Source organism: Stegostoma tigrinum, chromosome 18 (genome assembly GCF_030684315.1).
Source record: "Stegostoma tigrinum isolate sSteTig4 chromosome 18, sSteTig4.hap1, whole genome shotgun sequence".
Lineage (NCBI taxonomy): Eukaryota > Metazoa > Chordata > Chondrichthyes > Orectolobiformes > Stegostomatidae > Stegostoma > Stegostoma tigrinum.
This window is the reverse complement of record NC_081371.1, coordinates 28261582-28285183: the sequence shown is the minus strand read 5'-3', so window position 1 is coordinate 28285183 and position 23602 is coordinate 28261582. Positions and strand designations below refer to the sequence as shown.

General features: G+C 39.8%; 2 protein-coding genes across 2 annotated transcripts in view; one reads left to right on the top strand and one right to left on the bottom strand.

The window, feature by feature from the left end:
• Positions 1 to 2842: 2842 nt before the first annotated feature.
• On the bottom strand, positions 2843 to 10855 carry crebl2 (cAMP responsive element binding protein-like 2). Its single transcript, XM_048548547.2, has 4 exons — positions 10647 to 10855; positions 8062 to 8259; positions 7491 to 7635; positions 2843 to 3134 (listed from the first exon to the last, which is right to left on the bottom strand). Coding segments are annotated over exons 1-4 (360 nt in total). The 5' UTR covers positions 10662 to 10855; the 3' UTR covers positions 2843 to 3132.
• Positions 9678 to 23602, top strand: part of dusp16 (dual specificity phosphatase 16) — a 128278-nt gene continuing 114353 nt past the window's right edge. The window contains exon 1 of the mRNA XM_048548543.2: positions 9678 to 10096. The gene's annotated coding sequence lies outside the window, so the exon portion shown is untranslated. The remainder of the gene's footprint in view (positions 10097 to 23602) is intronic.

Genomic DNA, 23602 nt, shown 5'->3' with positions numbered 1-23602 from the left:
ACACAATGAGACAGTAGTACTTCCATCCACTGCATTCTAAAATTTGGCTGCATGTTGATTATGTGCAATAATATGCAGTACAGACATAAATTGCTCTAAGATTGTTGAGTCCATCAATTTGTGGTAAAAGGCAGCCATCAGTATAATTCCACCAGGTTAATTTGCACACTGGTTCATATTTTGCTGAAATAATAGCATCTCAACAACACATACCATTCTGAATGTGTAAAGTAAAAAGCAACTTGTGGTGAGGAAGAGACATGTTATGAATGGTGAATCACCCCAAATTGCTGAAGCCAGAGCCTGGAGCCCCTGTTTCAAGTTTCACTTGCTCTAGAGGTCTGTAATAACATTTCAGAACACATTGATTAGAAATATCTAGGATAGTAGTCAAGTAGGCTGGATAGTAATTGTTAACTGTTGTCAATCTCTCGTCAAGAAAATAATTGAAAAAGTGAGGTCTAATTCTTTTTGGTTGTAAGTTGTTATCGATTTAAAATGACAAATTTATTCTTTTGCTTACTTTTCCTTTGTCTTGTTCTCAATTCCATTTCTCTAACAGGTATGGAATTGACTACACAAACTCTAGTTTACCCATCATAACTGACACTGCAAGGTGGTGTGCTCCAACAAAATATGCATTATTTAATAGCAGCCAGCCTGAGCAGTAACTCTACACATGCTTCTACAATCAAAGTGGAATAAGTGGAAGTAGCTGTGACCAAAGCAACTCAATGAATAAGATCGTAATGGTGAGGCGAACTTGCAGACCACATTCAATATCAATCTGGCCAACATGATTCCAAATTTACAACAATATGGTTGACTCTCAACTGCCCTCTGAAATGGACCAGCCAGCCAGTCAACTCAAGAGGAATTAGGCAAGGGCAATAACCCCCTCCCAAAAAATGGATACTAACATTCATTTCATAGGACTTGATCAATCAGGTTTGTTGAAAGAGGTAGGTTTGAATTAGGAAGGAGATAGAGAAATTGACTGAGAGAATGTTCAAGACCTTAAAACTGAAGGAGTGCCCAGGTGGGGGTGATTAAAATTGGGAATGTTTGAGACTAGGATTGGGTTGAAGGACTCTATAAATTGGTGAAGCACAGACGTTTTGAGTTAAAAGGCTGGGAATGATGACAGAACAAGGAAAAAGCAAGGTGGTGAAAGATTTGAAAACAAGGATAGAATTCTAACAAGCAATACTTAACTGTGAGCTTAGAAAAAAAAAGGTTATAGGTGAACTAGACTAAACGTGAGTAGAAATACCGTTAGCAAAAAGTGCCGTACGACTTTGAATTTAGACCGGGTGGAACACGTGAGGCCTGCATTGGAGTAGATTTGAGATAACAAAGGCATGAGAGTTTCAGCAACTGAAATGAGCTCAAGGGGTAGCATTTGGTGATGTTGCAAAGGTGAACCTAGACATTGTAGCAATGGCACAAGTTATCCTATGAACAGCTTGCAGTCACAAGTTTGCAACCGGCCCGATTTAGCCTCCAATAACTTACAATAAAGATGTTAAGGAACAAGGTTTGTGGCAGGGCTCGAAGACAATTACTTCAATGTTACCAGTACTTAGTTGGAGAAAACCTCTACTCATTCAACGTTGAGTGTTGATCAAGCAGGCTTGATAATTTAGGCCAAATGGAGGGGTCAAGAGAGTGAGGTAGAGCTGTATGTAGTCAACAAACAAGTAGGGAAGTTGGCATGGTTTCCAGGCAGCATCACCAATGACAGGATGGGCCAAAGACAGTTCTTTTGGAGTGGGAACCAGAGATAGTACTGCAAGAGTGAACAGAAAAGCAATTGCAGTGATTCTTTTGACTATGATTGCATAATGGAACCAGGTGAGTATAGTCTCACACAGCTAGACAATTGGAGGGGCAGTAGATTGGAATAATGTGACCATCTCTGTATGGAAAGGAAGGTTGGAGTGGTGGTTAGCAAGGATTCAAAAGTCAATATTTAGTTTGATGAGATGAAAGATGGCAGCAGATTTAAAGGAGAGAGGGGGACCATATTCAAGGGTAGACAGAACCACAAACAATATTGGTTAGTGTGCAAGTTAAAGGAAAGTTGCATTGCCAGAAACTTAATGGGAATAGAGCAGAAGGATCAAAAGATGGACATAATAACCATGGAGAAGGGCTGTGAGAATACAAGAGAAAATTTAAAAATTCACAAACAGCTGTTGTGAAAGATTACACCAGTTTTATCTGAATAGCGTGAATGCAAATTGCAACTTACAAGTGTTAAGTCTATAGCTTATCCTTTCAATGGACATGGCTGTACTGGACACATTTCTCAACTGACCTTAACCCAATTGCAATTTCAAGTACAGTCCTTCTTGCACTAATTAGTTTGAATTATTCATTTTGAATCAAGCAACATAAACAACAAAGAAAGACTTTGAGTGCTGTATTTTGTAAGAGTAAATTCTTGAAATTTAGAAACACTTCAATACTTCACATGATGGAATAAAACATTGTAAGTCTCCTGTTAAAAGTGTGTAGTGAAGTCAATGTAACAAGTATGACACCATTCTAATGTCAGCTGGCAGTTCAACTAGCATCAAATGAACATCAGTGTTTAGTAGAAAGTGGTTATTTCCCTCAAAAAAATAAGTATTTAAAATAAAACTGGTGGTTTTGTGAAAGATGACATGCTTAGATGTGGAACAGCTGAACTCTTATTCAAACAATATATAATTAATCTATCCCAGCAATGTATAGGGGATAATCTCTTTCCCTCATCTCTCATGTAAAGTTGAAAACCTGTGAGCAGGAAGGGCAACAAATACATCATGCAGTGTCAGAAATGCTTTCAAGCCACAACTTTTATTTTGTTTTTTTTTACATTAAAAATTATAAAAAGTAACCCACATTCAATTTACATTACTTACAGATATACAGCATGATTAGACACTCAAAAATTGAGTTCATAAAATATTATTCCACATTTGCTCAGAATAAATTTTGAACTTTGCCAAAGGATGCAGTTGAGAATGATTTTAGCTTTTTTCTCTGGTTTGTCACCAGTATTTCACAATATCGCTTGCACTAACAAATACAGACTTTGGCTTGATCATTTCTTCATCAATTCCAAGTAACAGAAGGTCAGCATTATTCTGTAATGAAGAATGATCAATATTAATCCGAAGACAGTGCAAGCAAAAAAGTTCAACAATATTACATTTATTCATACAGACATACCTGTATAGCATGAAAACAGACCCTTCGGTCCAACATGTCCACGCTGACCAAATATTCTAAATTAATCTAGTCCTTTAGGAAATAGTGATATAGAAGGACTCTCAAGCTCGCAGCATAAATTACTAAGGACCATATCTGAAGCAAGTGAAGTGTTCATCATTCACTCTATTAGTAATTATTTGCTACTGCAAGACACACCTGTGGTTGTTCATATTATAAAGAAGAACTTTGAAATGAGTAATGAAGGATCAGTCAGTAATAAATGCTGGGCATTTTCTCATAGCCAGATTCTCCATTGATATGAAGATCTCCAACACTGAAGTTTCACTAAATCACTTTGAAATACATGTTCCTACCTCTGAAAAAAAAGTTACATTAATCAATTTGTGGAATCAGATGAATTTCATTCCTGGTTCCACTGTCTGCTGCCAACGGAAGCTGTAGAATTAACAAACAGCCACATTCCTTACTTTATGGCTAAAGGTCAATTACTGATGATGCAGCCAAAGATGGTTGGGCAGAGGGTGTTTCTCCAAGGAACCGGTACAGTAATACCTATGGGTATGATCATTGGTTTATTGGCTTTGCACAACCTCAGTTGTCTTCTTTGGCATTAGATACACTTCCTACCACTTGAAAGATTAGCCTTAATTCTCACTGAATTTTGCTTGAGCTACTTGGTATCACATTGTGAAATATTATCTTGATGTTGAGAACAGTTACTCTCTCATCTCCTCCTGCATTTAGCAAAGTTGCATTTTCTGAATTAAATTTGTTGATGAGGCCAGTAGCTGAATGGTTATGGAAAAATCTGAACTGCAAATCAGCAAGCTGTTTACTAGCACGTTGGGCAATCCTCTTCCTTACAACATGATTCAGAAGCTGATTGAGCTATAACTGAATAAGTATTCCTTTGGGGATAGTACATACATGAAAGCCTTGTACATTGTTAGGAAGAAAACAGCATAACTGCTGTATTAGCATATTTCAGTTAGATCTGGCATACAAATCTTCAGCACCACAAAAAGCCTACTGTCAAGTTCCATTGTTTTGGATGTGTCTACTACACTTAGCCATTTGTTAATGCCACATGGAACAAATTGAATTTGCTAGTATTTTAAGGAAATATGCAACTAGGGTGCATGTCATTACAGAAGCAAGATTTAAAATAGTATGTGATTAACCAAGCATCTGCAGCTTTTGTTGGAGAGTTCCACAATTCTACCACTCTTTTTGTGAAGTGCTTTCCAGCTTCTCTACCGAATTACCTGGCTCTCCATTTGTTGGATGGTGCTCCCAGGACCAAAACTCCCCTTCAAACAACGAAAGCTTGTCTCTATCTATCCTTTTAAATTTCTTTTAAAAACCTATTGAAACATCCCCATATCTACATTGCAGAATATACAAAATATTGTACTGATTCGAAATCTGACCACTGGAGCAATGGTAACACACTTTATGATTCTGTATTCGTCTCCTTCCAAGGCTAAAATACTCCGAGGAAATTGCAACAAAAATCATTCACAGTAGTACTGATGTGATCTAACTAGATCAATGTACAGCTGTAGCAGAACTCTCTTCCTTTGCATCAAGACAGCTGGAAAATGAGTTTAAAATTTCACTTGCTGATTTGAATAAAACTAAGTATTTGATACAAAAATATAATGACCAGCGCACTAGAATCCCTAAGTCTTTGGATCTCGACTGTTCCACTGGGCTTTAATCAACAATTTTGGAGTACTACAACTTTAAAAAATTGTTTCTCTCCCAACACTAGACTCCTATACATGTCCTCAATCCCAACTCTCAACTGATCATGGGTGAAAACATGAAATGTCTAAGAAAGAGACTTGACCAACAATTATTTTAGCTCATAGACAGCTGTGGTCCAGAACTTCAGCATGCAGTCTTTTAAATTTATCAGTTAATCTGGCATGATACAGATTTGCCAATTTGGGCTCTTAGCTTCTTAACCAGTTTGCCATGGAAGGCCTTGTCAAAGCCTAACTGGAGTCCATGAAGACTACATCAACTGCACCACCCTTATTTACATAACCAGACGCCTCCTTGAAAAATTCAAATTTAAACATGATCTCCCCCTTTCAAAGCCACGCTGAGTATCTTTGAGCAATCCTTCCATCTCAAAGTAGAGATTTATTCTGTCCTTTAGAATTTTTTCCAATAATTGCCCAAATACAGAAGTTAGACTCAATGGTATGTAGCTTCTTTGTTTATCCCCACTATCCCTCTTGAATAAATGATACCACATTATATGTCCTCCAGTCCTCTGGCACCCATCCAGGGTCAAAGGGGATTTTAAAATTAACGTGAAGAGCCCTGATATTGCCTCCCTTGACTCCCACAGCAGCCTAGGATACATGTCCTCTATGCCTATGGAGTTATTCAAATTCAAGACTGTTAAAACCATGATTAACTTCTCTCTCATATTAATTCATTCAAAAACATCACACAGTCACCCTCCCTGTATTCTGTAGCTAATCTAGTAAATTTCTCTACATGAACGCAGATGCAAAGTATGAATTTAAAACACAAGGTATATCTCCAGGTCCACATGTAGCTTGTCACTTTGGTCCCAAAAGGATCCAACTCTTTCTTCAGTTATTCTCTTGCCCTAATATACTTATAAAATACCTTTGGATTTCCTTTATGTAATCCACCAGAGCTTCTCATGTTCTCTCTACACTCTCCTAAATTTCTTTTCAAACCAACTCTCTGCAGTTTCAATACTCCTCCCTAAAATGCACTATTTTGAGCCTTCAGTATCTACCAAAAGCAGCTTTTTGCCTTATCCAATCTCAATGCCCTGGAAACCCAGGGTTCTCAGAACTCGTTAGTCCATCCCAACCTTTTACGAACATGTTGGCCCTTCACTCTCACTATTACCCTTCTGAATGTCTCTCACATTTCTGATGTGGATTTTCCTGCAAGTAGCTGCTCCCCGTTTTGGCTATATCGCCTCTAGATTAATATCGACCTTCTTCCAATTCAGAACCATCATTTCTAGTCCATTTTTGTCCATATCCATAATTGTCTTAAATCTTTCTGAATTAAAGGTCACTTGCACCAAAATACTTCCCCACTATCACAGCTACTACTTCATTTCCTAAAGCTCAGGCCAATGCAATCCCCTTCAAGTAGGACTTTCTACATTCTGGCTGAAAAAGCTCTCCTGGACACATTTTAAGAATTCCACCCTCTCCAAGCCTTTCACAATTCGTCAAAATTTAAGTTATACATTAGGAAGTTGAAATCATCTATTATTACCATATTATTTTGACACCTCTATGAAATTTTTCCACACGAGTTTTTTTTTTAATATCTCCCTGATCAGGAAGCAGGACACTGCCCAGACTGCATCACCAAAATGCTGACTGTAGGATGCACTTCTTCATGGTCGCTACTTGGATAGCTTCTGACTCCGGTTTTTTTTGTGGAATTCAAATTTCATCATCTGCATAGTGGGATCCAAACTCATATCACCAGATTAGCAGCCTCGGTTTCTGGGTTACTAGTCTTGTCCTGCCAACTTCCCAGACCTAGCATACCATGTATGAGGGGGGAAAGAAAGTGTCTATTCTGCTCCCTCAGATTTAATGCTGTAGGAGAACAAATCCATCTTGATGCTGATTATAGTTCACTAAATACACAGTTACATAGTGTTTTCTTTCATTTCGGATATATTTGACAGTTTTTTTTGTTTTATGGTTTAAGCACCACTGTATGCAATATTTTTATTCTTAAATATTTATACAGTGCCTTTCATGAGCTCAGGACTTTAAAATAATTGGTTATAAAGCACTTTTAAAGTGGTCACTAGTGCAACATATGAAATATGGCAACTGATTTGTGCACAGAAAGACTTCACAACTAGTAACGTGATGATAATAATTTGATTTACTGTTGCTAATCTGTTGTTAATTGAGGGTTAACTATCAATCAAAATACCAAGCAGCATTCTGCTCTTCATAAAGAGCACAATGAGATTCTTCCATCCACATGAGATGCCGAACAGGCTGCAGTTTAATAGTGGATGAAAGGTTAGCATCTCAATGTACAGAATTTCCAACAGTGCATTATTGGGTATTGCATTAGTGTTAGCATAGATTAGTGAAGACAGACTTAAGCTCTCAACTATGTGACTCAAGGAGTCACCGAGACATGACTGATACCTTATCTAGTAAACTTGTTATGCCAGTAATGCCACATGTTTAACAGGACTTGATGCAAATGATTATTGCAAAGATACTTACAGGCCAAATTGGCACTTCCTTCAGTTCTTGCTTTTCCTTGTTTACTCACAGTCTGCTGTGCTTTACTTTGTTCATCCCCTGTGAGTAGCGCTTTTATTTCTGACGGTATTTTTCCCTGGTCCATTGCTGTGCACCATTGCTTGTACTACAAAATAAAAAGACACCACTGTAGACTTTAAACACAATGAAAGGTGCAGCCTAAATTCCTGAGTCTACTTAAGAGCTCTTAAAAAATTCATTTGGTAGTATCCATCTAAATTATTCTGAATACAATTTGTAAGCACAGATACGGGAACTTATCAGTCCACAGCAGCAAAATACTGCATGTAAGGAAGCAGCTCAGCAGAACAGTCTAAAATTGTTGCCAAAACTACGCTTCAAGTTTTACCAAAAAGTGATGAAATCTGACAAACATAAATTTTAAAGAATGTTTTAAAGACTAACCAGCTTTAAAAATGTGGACAGGGTTAATAAAACAAGAAAATGTTACCATCAAATGCCAAATCACCTTTCTTATGCTTTGTGGTGCTGTTGCATCATAACAATCCTGGTCATCAAAATTATAACTTACCATCTCTAGCTCTTCCCTCAGAGCACAGATGGCTCTCTCTCTTCTAGACACAAGCTCTTCCAAGTACTGATAACGCAACTTTTTTCTTGCTCTGCACTCTCTGGCACTCTGGCGACTTCTCTCAAGCTTCGCCTTTAAATCTATTTTAGCAGGTTTACGCCCTCGCTTTCCAGGTTTCTTCACTTTACCTCCCACCACCTAGGAGAGGAAACATTTATACAAGGATAAAGAAAATATGATATACAGATACTGCAGGTCAACAAATTCCGCCTCATACTTTTTGGTAGCCATTTGTTGTTTCTTTTTAAATAGCTCTCGTAGTTAACCAATTTTAAATGGGATTTTATAGAATATGTAGTGAAATTGTTTGCACACCAATATAATTTGGATACTGCCCAAGATATATAATAGAAGCGAAATACACATAAATACAAAGGGAATCACACTTACTGTATTAAAATGAGAGATCTTCCACTTTCCCCCTGTATTTGTGCAAGCCTTTTCGAAAAACAGGGGTTACTTAGCAGCTAATATATGGTTATTTGTGGGAACTTGTTGCAGACAAATTGGCTACCAATTTCCTACATTACAGCAATTACTATACTTTACATTTTTAGTTATTATGAAGTACTTGATGCTTGTGAACGGCACTATATAAAAGCAAGTCCTTATTTAGACTGATACTGTCTCTAACCTTTTGCTGTTGACCTTTACGACAGAAACAGTACTTAAATACAGAAGTGAAGCTTTTACCTTCCAGCAATGGTACATTGTACCTCCAAGTGTCAATTTATCTGTCAGCTGTTCAACTCAGGCTAATTCTTTCCTCATCCCTTCAAAACTCACCTTCCATTAAATTTAGAACTCCAGTTTCTGACTCTCAAACCTAGCAATAAATCCAATCATGTTACTGTCACTACTCCAAAGATATGTCTCACCACAAAATTGTTAACTGATTTTGTTTTGATTCTCATCACAAAACATATTTTGACTTTTGCCATGCAAGTTTTAAAATATATTGCTCCAGAAAACCGCCAAATACACTTGTTGAGATGCTGTGCTTTTTTATATGTGAAAATTTAATTTCACATCAAATTCTCATTTTTGTCCTACATGCTTCTCTGTTCTTCACTTTTACACTTTACATCACCCAGTGTATCAGTAGGTCTGTAGACAAGTAGCATTTCACTGTTTAACGGTCATCAGCAACATTCTCTCTAAACTCAGAAAATCCACAAACAGCAACTGACACACTGAAGCTGATTGTGGCATCGACTTCCGGTTTCAGAAATTGCTACCATGCACGGACCTTGGGGAATTTTGGCACTGTGTCCATAATTCAAGGTAAAATAGAGGGACTCCATAATCTGTTCTGAAGTTTGCTTGACAACAGGCCCGGAGTTGGGGGGGGGGGGGGCGGGGGTTAAAGATCAGAAAGATGTCCAGACTATATTTACGGGGGTGATAGTCTAAGGTTGAAGACAATAACAGCAGTCTGAGTTCACAATGGGTAAACCTTGAATCTACCAAAGTCTAACAAATTAGTTAAAAATAAATAATCGTGGTGTGTACTGAGCGTGAGAATCAAGAATAACTGATCAGCTTTTCTACTTGGATGGGGGGATACAAATGGGAAAAAGTGTGCACGGAACCATTTTTGAGATCAGGGTACAGATCTCTATATAAATCAATGAATATCACAACAGCATTTTTACATTACCAGTAAAAAAACCACGGGAGGCAGCTGCTTGGGCTTTGTAAACTAGCACAGCTAGGTACAAGACGGAAATTGTCTGTACTTGAAGAGATGCATCTCAGAGACATGCAAGGGTTATGATGTGGCCAGAAGGGAAGAATCATATTCTGGCATTACAGCTTGAAGTGATTTTAGGAATCTTTCCAAGCAAACACTCAAAGTTACTACTTGACAAGACCAGAAAATGCAGACCTTACGGAAGCTGGAAGAAAACGTAACCCTCAGAAACTATGGCCTATTTGCTACAAGTACTCCAATTCCAGGAAGTGAGAGACGTGAGTAAGTAACAGACAGGAATACTCATATATATATATATATAGCTGAAGAGAGCAGAATTTAAGTAGTTTGTAATGATAGATGTGTAAACTGTGAAATCTTAAGTAACTGATTCAGCTATTAACCTCGTTTTAAAAAAAAACTTCTAGTTACATCTTCGATACTATATCAGTTTTTACTGAATGTATGCCTCGGTCTCCCTTCTTTTGCGTGCTTTCTCTATTACGTATAATCCGGAAAGTCTCAATCATTTTTTGCTAGTATTGTAATGTCACCACATATTTTGTGAAAATTCCATTCACGCAAGATTTCAAATTCATTATCGAAACATAGTTGCATGCATCGCACAAACTTAAAGATCCAGATTCTCTAAAGCTTTTTTCAATGGGTTGTAGTAATGCTCCAAACATAATCTGTATCTTCTGTATTACATTATTGGTGATTTAAGAATATATTTAAAAAGAAGAGAGCTGCAACATGTTTACAAACTTGGCTCCCCAAGTGACCCAGAACAGGGACATGTCGATACCAGGGTTATAGGCCGCACACTCACTTTGCTGTCATCCATTCTGGACCGATCAACCTGGGACAGCAGACCCAGCCCCGGTCAGCAGGAGAGGCCCCGGGCCCCCGGTCAGCAGGAGAGGCCCCAGCTCTGGGCCCCCGGTCGGTAGGAGAGGCCCCGGCTCTGGGCCTTGCTCTGTCCTAATCACTCGCAGCCACTGCAAGAACACAAACACCACACCTTAATGCGCATGTGTGAGATCGTCATCGTCATTATTCCGAATCGGAGCGACTCCCGAGGTTTTCGCTCCCAGCATCCCCCCCTTACCCCCAACATCAAACAAAAACCCCTCTTCAAGGCTCTCCCCCCATACCCACCACATAGAAGGCCCTCTCCCATATCCCCACACCAAACAACCCCATCTGCAAGGCCCTCTCCCCATACTCCCACATCAAACAACCCCATCTGCAAGGCCCTCTTCCCATACCTTCACACCAAACAACCCCATCTGCAAGGCACTCTCCCCATGCCTCACACCAAGCAACCCCAACTACAAGGCTCTCCCCCCATTCCCCCACACCAAACAATCCCATCTACAAGGCCCTCTCCTCATCCCCCCATACCAAACAACCTCAACCACAAGGATCTCCCCCCCATTCCTCCCTCACCAAACAACCCCGTCCAGAAGGCTGTCTCCACCCCCCCATTCCCGAATCCCAACTAACCCCGTCTGCAAGGCTCTTCCCCCACCCTGTGCAACGGCCGACATGTCCCTCAGTGGCCCCCTGACTCTAACAGCATTACAGATCTCCCTCATAAACCTGTGCAGCAACCACCTGGGGTCTACGATCTGCTGAAAAATTTCTCAGCTGAGCCAGAGTCGGAGACTTCAGACGGTTTCAACTTACTGACCTTTGTAGTTATCCAGTGAAAACAAAATTTGACGTTTAAAACCTGTACTAACTCCTGGCTAATTATTTAACTGACACCATCAGTCAACAGTTTCAACCATGACATCTGAAACATCCTCCCCACTTAGCCGCCATTTGTACTCATCTATCTGCCACTGCTCCTTCGCCCACTTACCTTACTCACCTTTACCTCTTGCCAGAGACTTTGAATATACCAACAAAGAACACAGGGCAGTCACTTGATCCCTCAGTCCTGCTCTGCCATTCAATTAGATCATGGCTGATCTGATTTTAACCTCCTTTACATCCCTGCATATTGCTAATAATTTTTCAGCCCCAAGTTAATCAATAATCTGTCTAAATAAAACTAAAAATAACTACGGATGCTGTAAATCGGGAACAGAAAGGAAGTTGCTGGAAAAGCTCAACAGTTCTGGCAGCATCTGTGAAGAAAAAAAATCAGAGTTAACGTTATGGGTCTGGTGACCCTTCCTCAGACCCTATCTATCTACATCTGCCTTAAAAATATTTAGTGATTCTGCATCCACTGCCTTTTGAGGAGGGGATTTCCAGAGACACTCAATTGTAAGAGAAAGAAAGAGAAAGATGTTTCCTCATTTCTGTTTTAAATGGGCAACCCCTTATTGTTAAAAGTATCACTCCCCTTCTAGATTCTCCCATAAGAGGAAATATTCTTTCAACATCAACCTGGTCAAATTCCTTCAGGATCTTTCATGTTTCCATGATGTACCTCTGACTTGCCAAAACTCCAGACCGTACAGGCCCAGCCTGACTAGCCTTTCCTCAAGGTAATTTGCGCATTCCACGTGTTAGTTTTTGTCTTAGACAAATTTTAACCTTGGCAATAAGTTAAATAGCTAGAAAACCTGTTCATAAGAAGAATATTCGATCAATGGATATTGAAATTTTGTAGTATTGCTGTTACTGCTGTAAAAATGGTGCACAGTTTTGCTTCTGTTGCTTATCCTTTTGCTATGGTAGAAGGCTTCCCTAAAGGTACACTCCAAGTTTCCGCAGAGGCCTGTACTGGAAGTTCAGAATCAAAGGGAAGGAACTCTGGGCAGGGCAAATTTAAAAAAAAAAGCAGGTTAGCAATGCGACTGTCACTCCTTGAAAGATTGGTCCATTGGGTTTTAGCCTCAGTGAAGCATAAATTACATTTGTACCACACAAATGCCAGACACTGACTGTCTCTTAATGGAGAAGTTCTAACTACCTCCCTTTGACACTTCAAGGCATTACTATCACTGAAACCATACTGCCAACATCCTGGGGTTTACCATTGACCAGAAACTCTCAATAAAAATACAAAGGCTATAAGATCAGGTTACAGCCGACGACCACAGCAGTGGCTAACTCACCAAAGCCTGTCCACCATCTACAAGGCACCAGACAGGTTTGTGATGAAGTACTTGCCACTGTGTGGATGAGTGCAAATCCTTCAATGCTCAATAAGCTTCATACGAGCCAAGACAAAGCAGCCTGCTTGATTGGTGTGGGGTGAGTGGATAGCACCACATCCACAAACAATGCTGTGTAGCAGGCCTGAAGGGTTTTGACCCTAAATATTGACTTCCCTGCTCCTCAGATGTTGTGTGACCTGCTGTGCTCTTCTAGCCCCATGTTTATTAGGGCACATGGTATTGGGGGCAAAATACTGGCTTTGATTGAAAATTGGCTGGCTGACAGGAAGCAAAGAGTAGTGATAAACGGGTCGCTTTCGGAATGGCAGGCAGTGACCAGTGGCGTTCCACAAGGTTTTGTGCTGGACCGCAGCTATTTACAATATACAGTAATGATATAGATGAAGGCATTAAAAGTAATATCAGCAAATTTGCTGATGATACAAAGCTGGGTGGCAGGGTGAAATGTGAGGAAGATGTTATGAGAATACAGGGTGACTTGGACAGGCTAGGTGAGTGGACGGATGCATGGCAGATGCAGTTTAATGTGGATAAATGTGTGGTTATCCACTTTGGTGGCAAGAACAGGAAGGCAGATTACTATCTCAATGGAGTCATTGTTAGGTAAAGGGGAAGTTCAACGAGATCTGGGTGTTCTTGTACATCAGTCAATGAAAGCAAGCATGCAGGTACAGCAGGCAGTGAAGAAAGCTAATGGCATGCTGGCCTTCATAACAAGAGGAATTGAGTATAGGAGCAAAGAGGTCCTTCTGCAGCTGTACAGGGCCCTGGTGAGACCGCACCTGGAGTATTGTGTGCAGTTTTGGTCTCCAAATTTGAGGAAGGACGTTCTGGCTATTGAGGGAGTGCTGCGTAGGTTCACGAGGTCAATTCCCGGAATGGCGGGACTATCATATGTTGAAAGATTGGAACGACTGGGCTTGTATACACTTGAGTTTAGGAGGATGAGAGGGGATATGATTGAGGCGTATAAGATTATTAAGGGATTGGACACTCTGGAGGCAGGAAGTATGTTCCCATTGATGGGGGAGTCCATAACCAGAGGACACAGTTTAAAAATAAGGGGTAGTCCATTTAGAACAGATTTGAGGAGAAACTTCTTCACCCAGAGAGTGGTGGATATATGGAATGCTCTACCCCAGAAGTCAGTGGAGGCCAAGCCTCTGGATAGTTTCAAGAAAGAGATAGATAGAGCTCTTAAAGATAGTGGAATGAAGGGTTATGGGGATAAGGCAGGAACAGGATACTGATTGTGGATGATCAGCCATGATCAAAATGAATGGTGGTGCTGGCTCGAAGGGCCGAATGGCCTACTCCTGCACCCATTGTCTATTATTGATTCTAGTTTCTAGCATCTGCAGTCCTTACTGCCCTCAGTAGCAGTAGTGTTTATCGAGTACAAAACGGATTGCAGAAATTCACCCAAGTCCTGAGAAAGCACCTTCCAAACCCGCAGCCACTTCAAGCTAGAAGGACAAGGGCAGCAAATACGTGGGAACATCACCACCTCCAAGATCACCCCCAAGCCACTCACCATCTGACTTGGAAATATATCACCATTCCTTCGCAATCACTGGATCAAAATCTTGGAGCATCCTAATGACATTTTAGGTCAACCTATAACACATGGAACTCAGCAATTCACCACTACCTTCTTTAGGATAACTAGAAATAGGCAATAAATGCTAGACCAGCTAGTGACTCTGACATTCTACAAGTGAATTAAAAGATACCCATTACTGTCTAACCTGGGAGACCGGTAGACCAGACAGGGGTGGACAGCAAACATGTTCTTTAATGAACCAGATGGGTTTACAACACTATGACAGATTTTAAAATTGCTTTTAAATTCCACCAGCTGCCGTAGTTCCTAGCCTTGCCTTTAGATTACTAGTCTAGTGACATTAAAATTCCACCACCATCATCCCTAGCCTCCAGGGTGTCCAAGTGTTCCAATAAGGGACACTTTGATATAGCAAACCTTTAAGGTGGGGAGGGGCACTCTTGTCAATCTTTAATAGTACTCTAACTAGAGCATTTGTCAGGTGTCTATAGCACTTGTACAAGATTTAGAAGGCTGAAATATGGAACAAACTTATCTCTCACAGGTGTTGAGTCACGCTGGAATATAGGACCATGGCAGTCATCAATAACACAACTTAATGACTGGACTTAGTAGGATAACCAACCAATAGGATTGTGCCATATGTTTAATGGTACTCCCATGTTTTAGTATGAGTTTTTTGGTCCTTCATGCAAGCTCAGACCAAACCTAAAGGTTTCTCTGAAAAAGTTTTTACTAACAATATATACATGATAATATGGCAGAGAATTCCCCGTTTTAAGCTGTCCTGGTTCCAACCTTGTAGCAGAGTCAGTAATGGATGACTGTTGAGCTCACGGCAACATCGTGGAAGACTTATCTGCATATTCATTAAACTCGATCTCTACATCTCGTCCCAAAAACTTTCTCAGTTTCCAACATTATTGAAGTATTTAACTCGTATTATTGACTGAAATATTTAACAGTATTCCCATTTAACTATGTGTATTTTCATCCCTTCTTTCTTCACCAAAATCTGTTAATCATAGTTTCGGATATAGTGGGGACTTCCCAATTTTCCCTGATTTGGTCATTCAAAATTAACACAGGAGGGTAATGACCTATAGACTGACTTTCAACAGTGCTTTCAGTAACTGAGAATAGGATTTGTCACATCATCCCGGACAATAAGGATACACGAACGCCAATTAGCCACCAAGAGACCCGACCAGTTCTCACTGGTCTCAATACACATGGACAGAGAAGGACACAAATTCAACCAGGACAACACATCCATAATAGCACAAGCCAAACAAAGACATGCCAGTGAATTCCTGGAGGCCTGGCATTCCAACTGGAACTCCATCAACAAACGGATTGAATTAGACCCAATATATAAACCACTGAGAAACAAAACTGGAAGTGATGCCAACCACGCTTGCAAACCAAGGCATATAAATAACAAGCGAGACAGAATACCAACGCATCACCAGAGGTCCCTGTACTGACGATGTTACCTAGCAAGGTGACAAAACATCTGCAATCAAACACATTGGCTCGGCAAGCAAACCTTTATCATCCCAAACCTCATCATCCCAAACCTTTATATTACTGAAAGAACTAGTTACCTCCAAGTTGGTGTAACAGAATGAAGACCAGTAGGGGCTCATTGGGAGAGTACCACTTCCTCTCGACTGGACATTGATCTTATTCGCAATAGTTCCAGTTGGAACAATAATTTGGCAATGAAACACCACAAAATAATGAATTTGCCCTATTAAATAAGAGTTGATGAGTATTACTGTTCTACTTTGTACGCAGTATAATGACATCCTGAAATTCTTGCACCATGTTCTCAAGTCAGGAAGTGAGGAGTGAATTATCAGAACGATTACAGACTATGGATTCATTACATCAAAAGACTGACACGAGATCTGTGAATTATTGAAAATATCTTTTTCAGAGGTTGCACCTTGCATTTGAAGATTTGCTTTCAGGGCTATCAAAATATTGTACGTTATTGCTGCAAGCCACTCTGGATGAAAAGACAATATGACAGGAACTCCATCATTCACTACTGACAGTATGCCTAGAATATTATCTGGAGTTAAGAATTTTACGTAACTACTGTCATGCAAAAGTAGTTCGTACATCATTAATGCTCTACTGAACATCATTCTCATACATCGGTAGGACAGAAGGACTTATCTGCATGTGCAGAGCTTTTGTTCTTTGTAACCTTGAACAATCTCAGTATGCTCAACCTGTTGCCAGTATTATTGTGAGCACCTGTAGAGTTGAAAGATAATGGTTAAGAAAGTATTAATTCTTGAGCCGTGCTGAGTTCCACCCAGACTGATGATGTCACAAAGCCTCTGGGTGGAGAATTATTTGGAGTCTGGTGAATGACTCTCCTGACAAAGGCACATGTTTTCTCTCCCTTTTGTCACCAATAGTTCATATGCACAAGAGTTAATGTCATCTTAAATATTGACTCTGATGTAATAAATTACATATTATTATGAAATACAATACCTCATGCTGAAACATACTCATGGTCCATCCTCCATCATAGACTACTTTCATAACTCATAGGTGGAGCGTGAGAAATCAAGCTCTACCATTCCCAGAGAATTCAGAAATGTGGAAAAATGTAGTCAAACTGTCCAAAGTCTCCAATTTATCTACTGACTAACACAGATTAAAAGAAAATACTAACCAGTTGTGTGTTCATAACAAGAAAATAACAGTTTATTGCAAGTAAATTATTTTTACCATGTGGGAAAAAGGAAACATGAATTGGTAACTGTAATTCTAAGACTTAAACGCTACTCTTTTTAAATTCCCTCCCTTCACAAACAAAGAACAGTACAGAAATAGGCCGTTTGACCCACAAAGGCTACACTGACACATGGCGCCTTTCTAAACTAAGGATCCCTTGCCTTTATGTGGTCCCTGTCCCACTATTCCTGTTCATGCATCTGTCAAGATGGCTCTTAAACATTGCTATTATATCTGTTTCTACCACCTCCCCTGGCAACACATTCTGGGCACTTACCATCCTCTTTGTAGAAGAAAACCTGCCTCTCAAATTTCCTTTAAAATTTCCCCCATTTATTTGAAACTTATGACCCCTTGTAATTGACATTTCTACCCTGGAAAAAGACTCCAACCCTCCATATCTGTCATAATTCCTTCTTTCAGATCACCCCTCAGCCTCCAACTTTCAAGTGAAAACAAATGAAGTTTGTAAAATCTTTCCTAATAGGTAATATATTCCAAAGCAGGCTACATTCTGCTAACCCACTTCTGTATCCTCTCCAAACCCTCCACATCCTTCTGTAGTGTGGCGACCAGAATTGTACACAGGCAGAACTGTACACAATAGAACTGAAAGACAAGGCATGGATATTAAGGATGGAAAAATAAACAAAAATCAGTGAAAACAGCTCGATAGCAATGGACTGGATCACAGGATTCAATGAATTGTTTCCATTCCCTTCAATTCCTTTTAGTCTTTACTGATGAGTTGAAGTCGTTAGTGCACCAATGCTAACTTTCATTTACAGGCTGAGAATTTGCCTCTTTCAGAATTTCCAAAGGTGATCTTCCCATTTTCCTTTCAAGAAGGTAATTTGCTGTGACAGTTAAGTGGAAGCTAGTTAGCTGTTACTGGTGCCTCCACCCAAGAGAGAAAGATTGTTTGATGCTTTCAATTTGTAGACTGCATTGGCCCCACATAAGCCACAGCCACCTGATCAACAGCCAATTAAAACATCATCAAGCTATTGACTCTTAGTTCAGAATCCAGCTCTAGAATGCTCCAGCTCTAGGTTTCCTGTTTTGAAAGCAGTATTGTCCTTTTTTTGTTCGCTGTCCAAAATCAAAGGAAACGGAAATCTGTGGTCTTCATACTACTGAACTGCCCCAAAACTGAAATAAGTAGGAAGATTGGTAGCAGCACTCTACTCAAACTACTCGACCACAAGCATCCTGTGATTGGTATCCAGACATCAAATCATATTATTGTAGAAAGTAGTGATACTTCCAGTACATTGCATTAGTCATCAGCAGTAATCCTTTGATTTTGTTTCAATGTGCTGTGCTCTGAGGTCCATGCTCAGCATGAATTTCCAGTTTCAAAGAATAAGCATGCACATAACTTTGGAGGAAGCTGGGAATGGCCATGAAGGCCAGAGGGAATATTGATAATCTGGAGTGTTTTTTCTTAAAAACTGTTGTCACATAGACAGGCATCACTGCAGGAGCAGATGAAGAATTTTGCTCAAAAACAGAAGTTGCTGGAAATGCTGCTCAGCATTAAAACACTGTCAAGCTATTGACCCTTAGTTCAGAATCCAGCTCTAGAATGGTTGCATTTTCTCTTTTGTTCTTGGGTAAAGCCTCTGGGTGGAGAATTATTTCGAGTCTGACCCTTCCTCTGATTTTTTTTTCACAGTTGCTTCCAGGACTGCTATGATTTTCCAGAAATTTCAGTTTTTGATCCTGACTTACAGCATCCGTAGTTCTTTCGTTTTTTTTTAAGAATTCTGTTCACTCTGGCCTGGAAAAGTATCAGAGAGATCTTGATGTGCTGCGTCAATGACTGGAATGAAAGGTACCAAAGGACTTTTTTCCTGAAATTACAGAATTGGGACTGGCTGTAGCAACTTGTCTAGCTTGCCTTCTTGTTGATGGTTTGAAGTAGGCAAGACAGTGGTAGCTGTTCCTGAATCGAACAAGGAAAAAAATCATAATTTTTGACTTTTAGGGTTACTGACCAAAACTTGTGGTCCAGATCACCAGCACATATTGTAGGATCAACCATAATCATTTGACCAAGAATGTGTCTAATCTCCATGTATCATATGGGAATTTATCTATTCGATTTCTTTGAAGAGGTAATCTTGCATTGCAGATTAGCTGAAAATGGTCAAATTAGCCACAGTGAAAATATTGGGCAACCCAAGCTAGACAAACTTATTTGTTGTGTTCCCTTAATACACCACAATGCCAGCACCTTAAACTGACACATCCACCTTTTCTGTAGTTTTGATGGGCTATTTGTTGGGCATTGCCAATTGACAGGCTCAGATCAAGCCTTAGAGCTGCATTGAATTACATCCTGACTTGTGCTGTTCATTTGGCATGCATCGCCTGTTGGTACAGCATAGTCTATCATTCGGACTTTATTAGGCTGCAAACAGTTAAGGAATCTGTCAAGAAGACTTCCCTATTCTTATAATCCAACCCCTTTAAATAAGAGCCAACATTCCCTTCACCTTCCTGATTACCTGCTGAACCTGGGTGCTAATTTTCTGTGTTTCATGCTCAAGCCCCTTTGTGTTTCAGCTTCCTGCAGTTATTCTCCATTAAAATAATACTGTTCCTCTCCCTTCCAAAATAATTAACTTCATATTTTCCCACATTATAGACTATTTGCCAACCTTTTGCCCCGTTAACCTATTAATTTCTCTTTAAACTGTTTGTATCCTGCTCACAACTTGCCTTTCCACCAATTATTGTGTTCTTGGTAAATTTGGCTGCAATACATTCATTTCTTTCCTCCAAGTCATTAATATATATTATAAACAGTTTTAGTCCCAGCACCAATCTCTGTTGAACCTCATTGGTTACAGGCCATCAAACTGAAAAACAATCTCTAATCCCCACTTGCTGTCTCCTGCCAATTACCCAACTCTCTACCCATTCCAACATATAACCTCCAAAACCAGGGACTGTTATGATTTAACCTTTTGTGAGATGCCTTGTTGAACACCTTCTGGAAGTCCGAATACAATACTGGTTCCCCTCTATCCACTCGAGTTGAGACTTCCTTGAGAAACTCTAATAAATTAGTAAGACATGATTTCTTTTTCATGAAGCCATGTTGACTCTGCTTGATTAAGTTACGATTTTCCAAATGTACTGTTATTACTTCCTTAATAACTATTACTAATATTTTTCCAACAATAGATGTTAGACTATTTTTGCATCTCCCTTCTAAATAGGGGTATGACATTGACAGTTTCCCAAGCTACATTAAGACTTCTAGATGGAGCACTCTCTTGCAGGTCATCATTCGAGGGAAGTGGAAATAGAGCAACCCCCAGAAGATTTGCTGTTAACTAGTTGTGAGTCAGCAATGACCAATTATCACCTCCTCTTTAACTTGTCTGTCTCCTCTCCATTTATCTTCTCCACTATTCATTTTCAATCTGCCTCCCCCCCACTATTTATTTCAGAACTCTCTTCCCCTCCCCCATTTCTGATGAAGGGTTGAGGCCCGAAATGTCAGCTTTCCTGCTCCTGAGATGCTGTTTGGCCTGCTGTGTTCATCCAGCTCCGCACTTTGTTATCTTGGATTCTCCAGCGTCTGCAGTTCCTATTATGTCAGGAAAAGTCAAGTTGTGTTTTGGACTGCCCTGTCATAAACTAATCCATCTTATCTTCAACCACTTTGGCCATTCAAACTCTGGAGAGGCAATAAAAGGATAGAAGAACAGAACTTTGATCAACTTAGGTGTTTTATATTTGACAATTTTCTTAACTGCGGAAAACAAATGAACTCCAGGAGAAAAAAGTGACTTAAGTCACCATCTATAATTTCAGATGCCCTTCGCATGCAAGAATATGTCAGTTTTCTTTTCAAACCTGCCATCAATTCATACATAATGCCATGCTAGTAATTTGTTCCAGAGGTCAGTGACTCTCTGAAAACATACTTGTGATTGTTTAACATTACTCTAATTCACCCAACCCTCATCTTAATTCTTATCATGATCTATCTATTCCAGGTGCCAAGCATTGTATTTGACAGTGAAGAACCCTCAACCCAAAAACCCCAACATTAACCCCGATAATCCCAACCCTGACAAATACTTTCCTTGATTTGAAAATATCATATTCCCAAATCCTAAAGTTAAAAGAGTCCCAATACTTAAATGGACAGCAACCGATCATAAAACCATCATGGGCAAACTATCATACTAGGGAGCCATAGCATGACAGATAACAGGATCAACTGACAAGCTGAGGTTTAAATGTCAACAGATATTAGCAAAGGCAAAAGATGTAATAGGAATTAAATGCTCAAAAGAAGCGGCAGAAACTAATAAGTGAAGAAGATGCACACAAAGAGGTCAACCAGACTCCTTCTCATACTATTAACCTAACTCAAGTATTAAGTCATCCTATTTTTTTCTGCTTATCAAACTCAAGTGTTTAACCCATCTGACTAAATGTCTTGGTTTTGTAGTGTTAATTATAACAGTTTTAAGACTTTAATGATGTCCTTAAATAGTGAAGGGAGTAATTTTATTTAGCATATTTGATGTTGTTCCATTAATATTACACTGTGTAATTTATAGGCAATAGTATTAGTTATCATTTTGTGTACTGCTCGCATGACCTTTTAATTCTGTGGTATAAAACTTTAAGTTAAATTGTCTTTAAGCTATTAATCATTTGGAATACTGATGTTATGATGTATGTTTTTAATAAATACAATAGTCGTGCCAAATTCCTGCACTATTTGTCTGCCAAGTTTTATTCTACAATTTATACAAGGTATATTAATTCATCATTACATAAACTAATTTTCTGATTGAATTTGTATAGCATAACCATTGCATTCTGAGCTTTTATGGATTGGAAAGACCCTAAGTTTGAACAATGACATGGATTGAATTAATGAAGCTTAACTGTGTAGCAGTGGAAACAATATAATCTGTCTTGACTTCTGCACATTGAGATGTGGGGTAAATAAAATAGGTTGTCAGTCCTGGGGTAGTAAGACAATCAATACTGGAGTCAGAGATAACACAGTGTGGAGCTGAAGGACCACAGTACGCCAGGCAGCATCAGAGGAGCAGGAAAGTCGACGTTTCGGGTCCTGGTCTGAAATGTCCATTTTCTTGCTCCTCTGATGCTGCCTGGCCAGCTGTGCTCCTCCAGCTCCACACTGTGTTGTCTCTAGGTTATCAGTCCTGGTTGCTTTCTCGTGACCAAACAATATGTGTTTGCTTTCAGTATTGAACTAAAACTGGATTGATTTCATGCCTCATGACCTCCTTACTTGAACAGCTTGACAAGGTGAAGAATGATATTGGGGCAGCAACTGGAAGGGTATTAGTACCTGTAGAACTGTAAGCAGAATGGATATTGCCTTCAGTACAAGCTAGGAAGAAAAGAAAATAAAATGTGAGGCTGGATGAACACAGCAGGCCAAGCAGCATCTCAGGAGCACAAAAGCTGACGTTTCGGGCCTAGACCCTTCATCAGAGAGCTCTCCCCTTCCCCTACTGCATCCCTAAACCAGCCCAGTTCGTCCCCTCCCCCCACTGCACCACACAACCAGCCCAGCTCTCCCCCCCCCACCCACTGCCTCCCTAACCGGTTCTTCCTCTCACCCACCTCCCTAACCGGTTCTTCCTCTCACCCATCCCTTCCTCCCACCCCAAGCCGCACCCCCAGCTACCTACTAACCTCATCCCACCTCCTTGACCTGTCCGTCTTCCCTGGACTGACCTATCCCCTCCCTACCTCCCCACCTACACTCTCTCCACCTATCTTCTTTACTCTCCATCTTCGGTCCGCCTCCCCCTCTCTCCCTATTTATTCCAGTTCCCTCCCCCCATCCCCCTCTCTGATGAAGGGTCTAGGCCCGAAACGTCAGCTTTTGTGCTCCTGAGATGCTGCTTGGCCTGCTGTGTTCATCCAGCCTCACATTTTATTATCTTGGAATTCTCCAGCATCTGCAGTTCCTATTATCTCAGGAAAAAAAGAAAACCTGATTATACAGATGAGATTTTGCCTGCACTATTGATATGTGATGAAATTATTTAATTATTCAATCAGTACAACTCATCTAACAACATCACTGACTCTTTTCTATTATTACTTAATATCAGTGTCAAAATTTCTAATATTTAACAAGACCATTTGCAATCATGGACAAATGATGTATCCAAATTCATGAATTTATATTAATTTCAACATATTTATATAATTCCATTGTAGAGAAGAGAATTCTGATTCTCTATAAAAATAAATAAAAAGTTACTTTTTTTGAAACTAGTACATCCATATGGAATTTTCTGCAGT

Bases quoted from the DNA above. Each gene is read 5' to 3' on its own strand.
- crebl2 (XM_048548547.2), bottom strand. The intron at 7,636-8,061 runs GTAAGTTATAAT...TTTATTTTGTAG, and splicing joins TGAGGGAAGAGCTAGAGATG to TACAAGCAATGGTGCACAGC.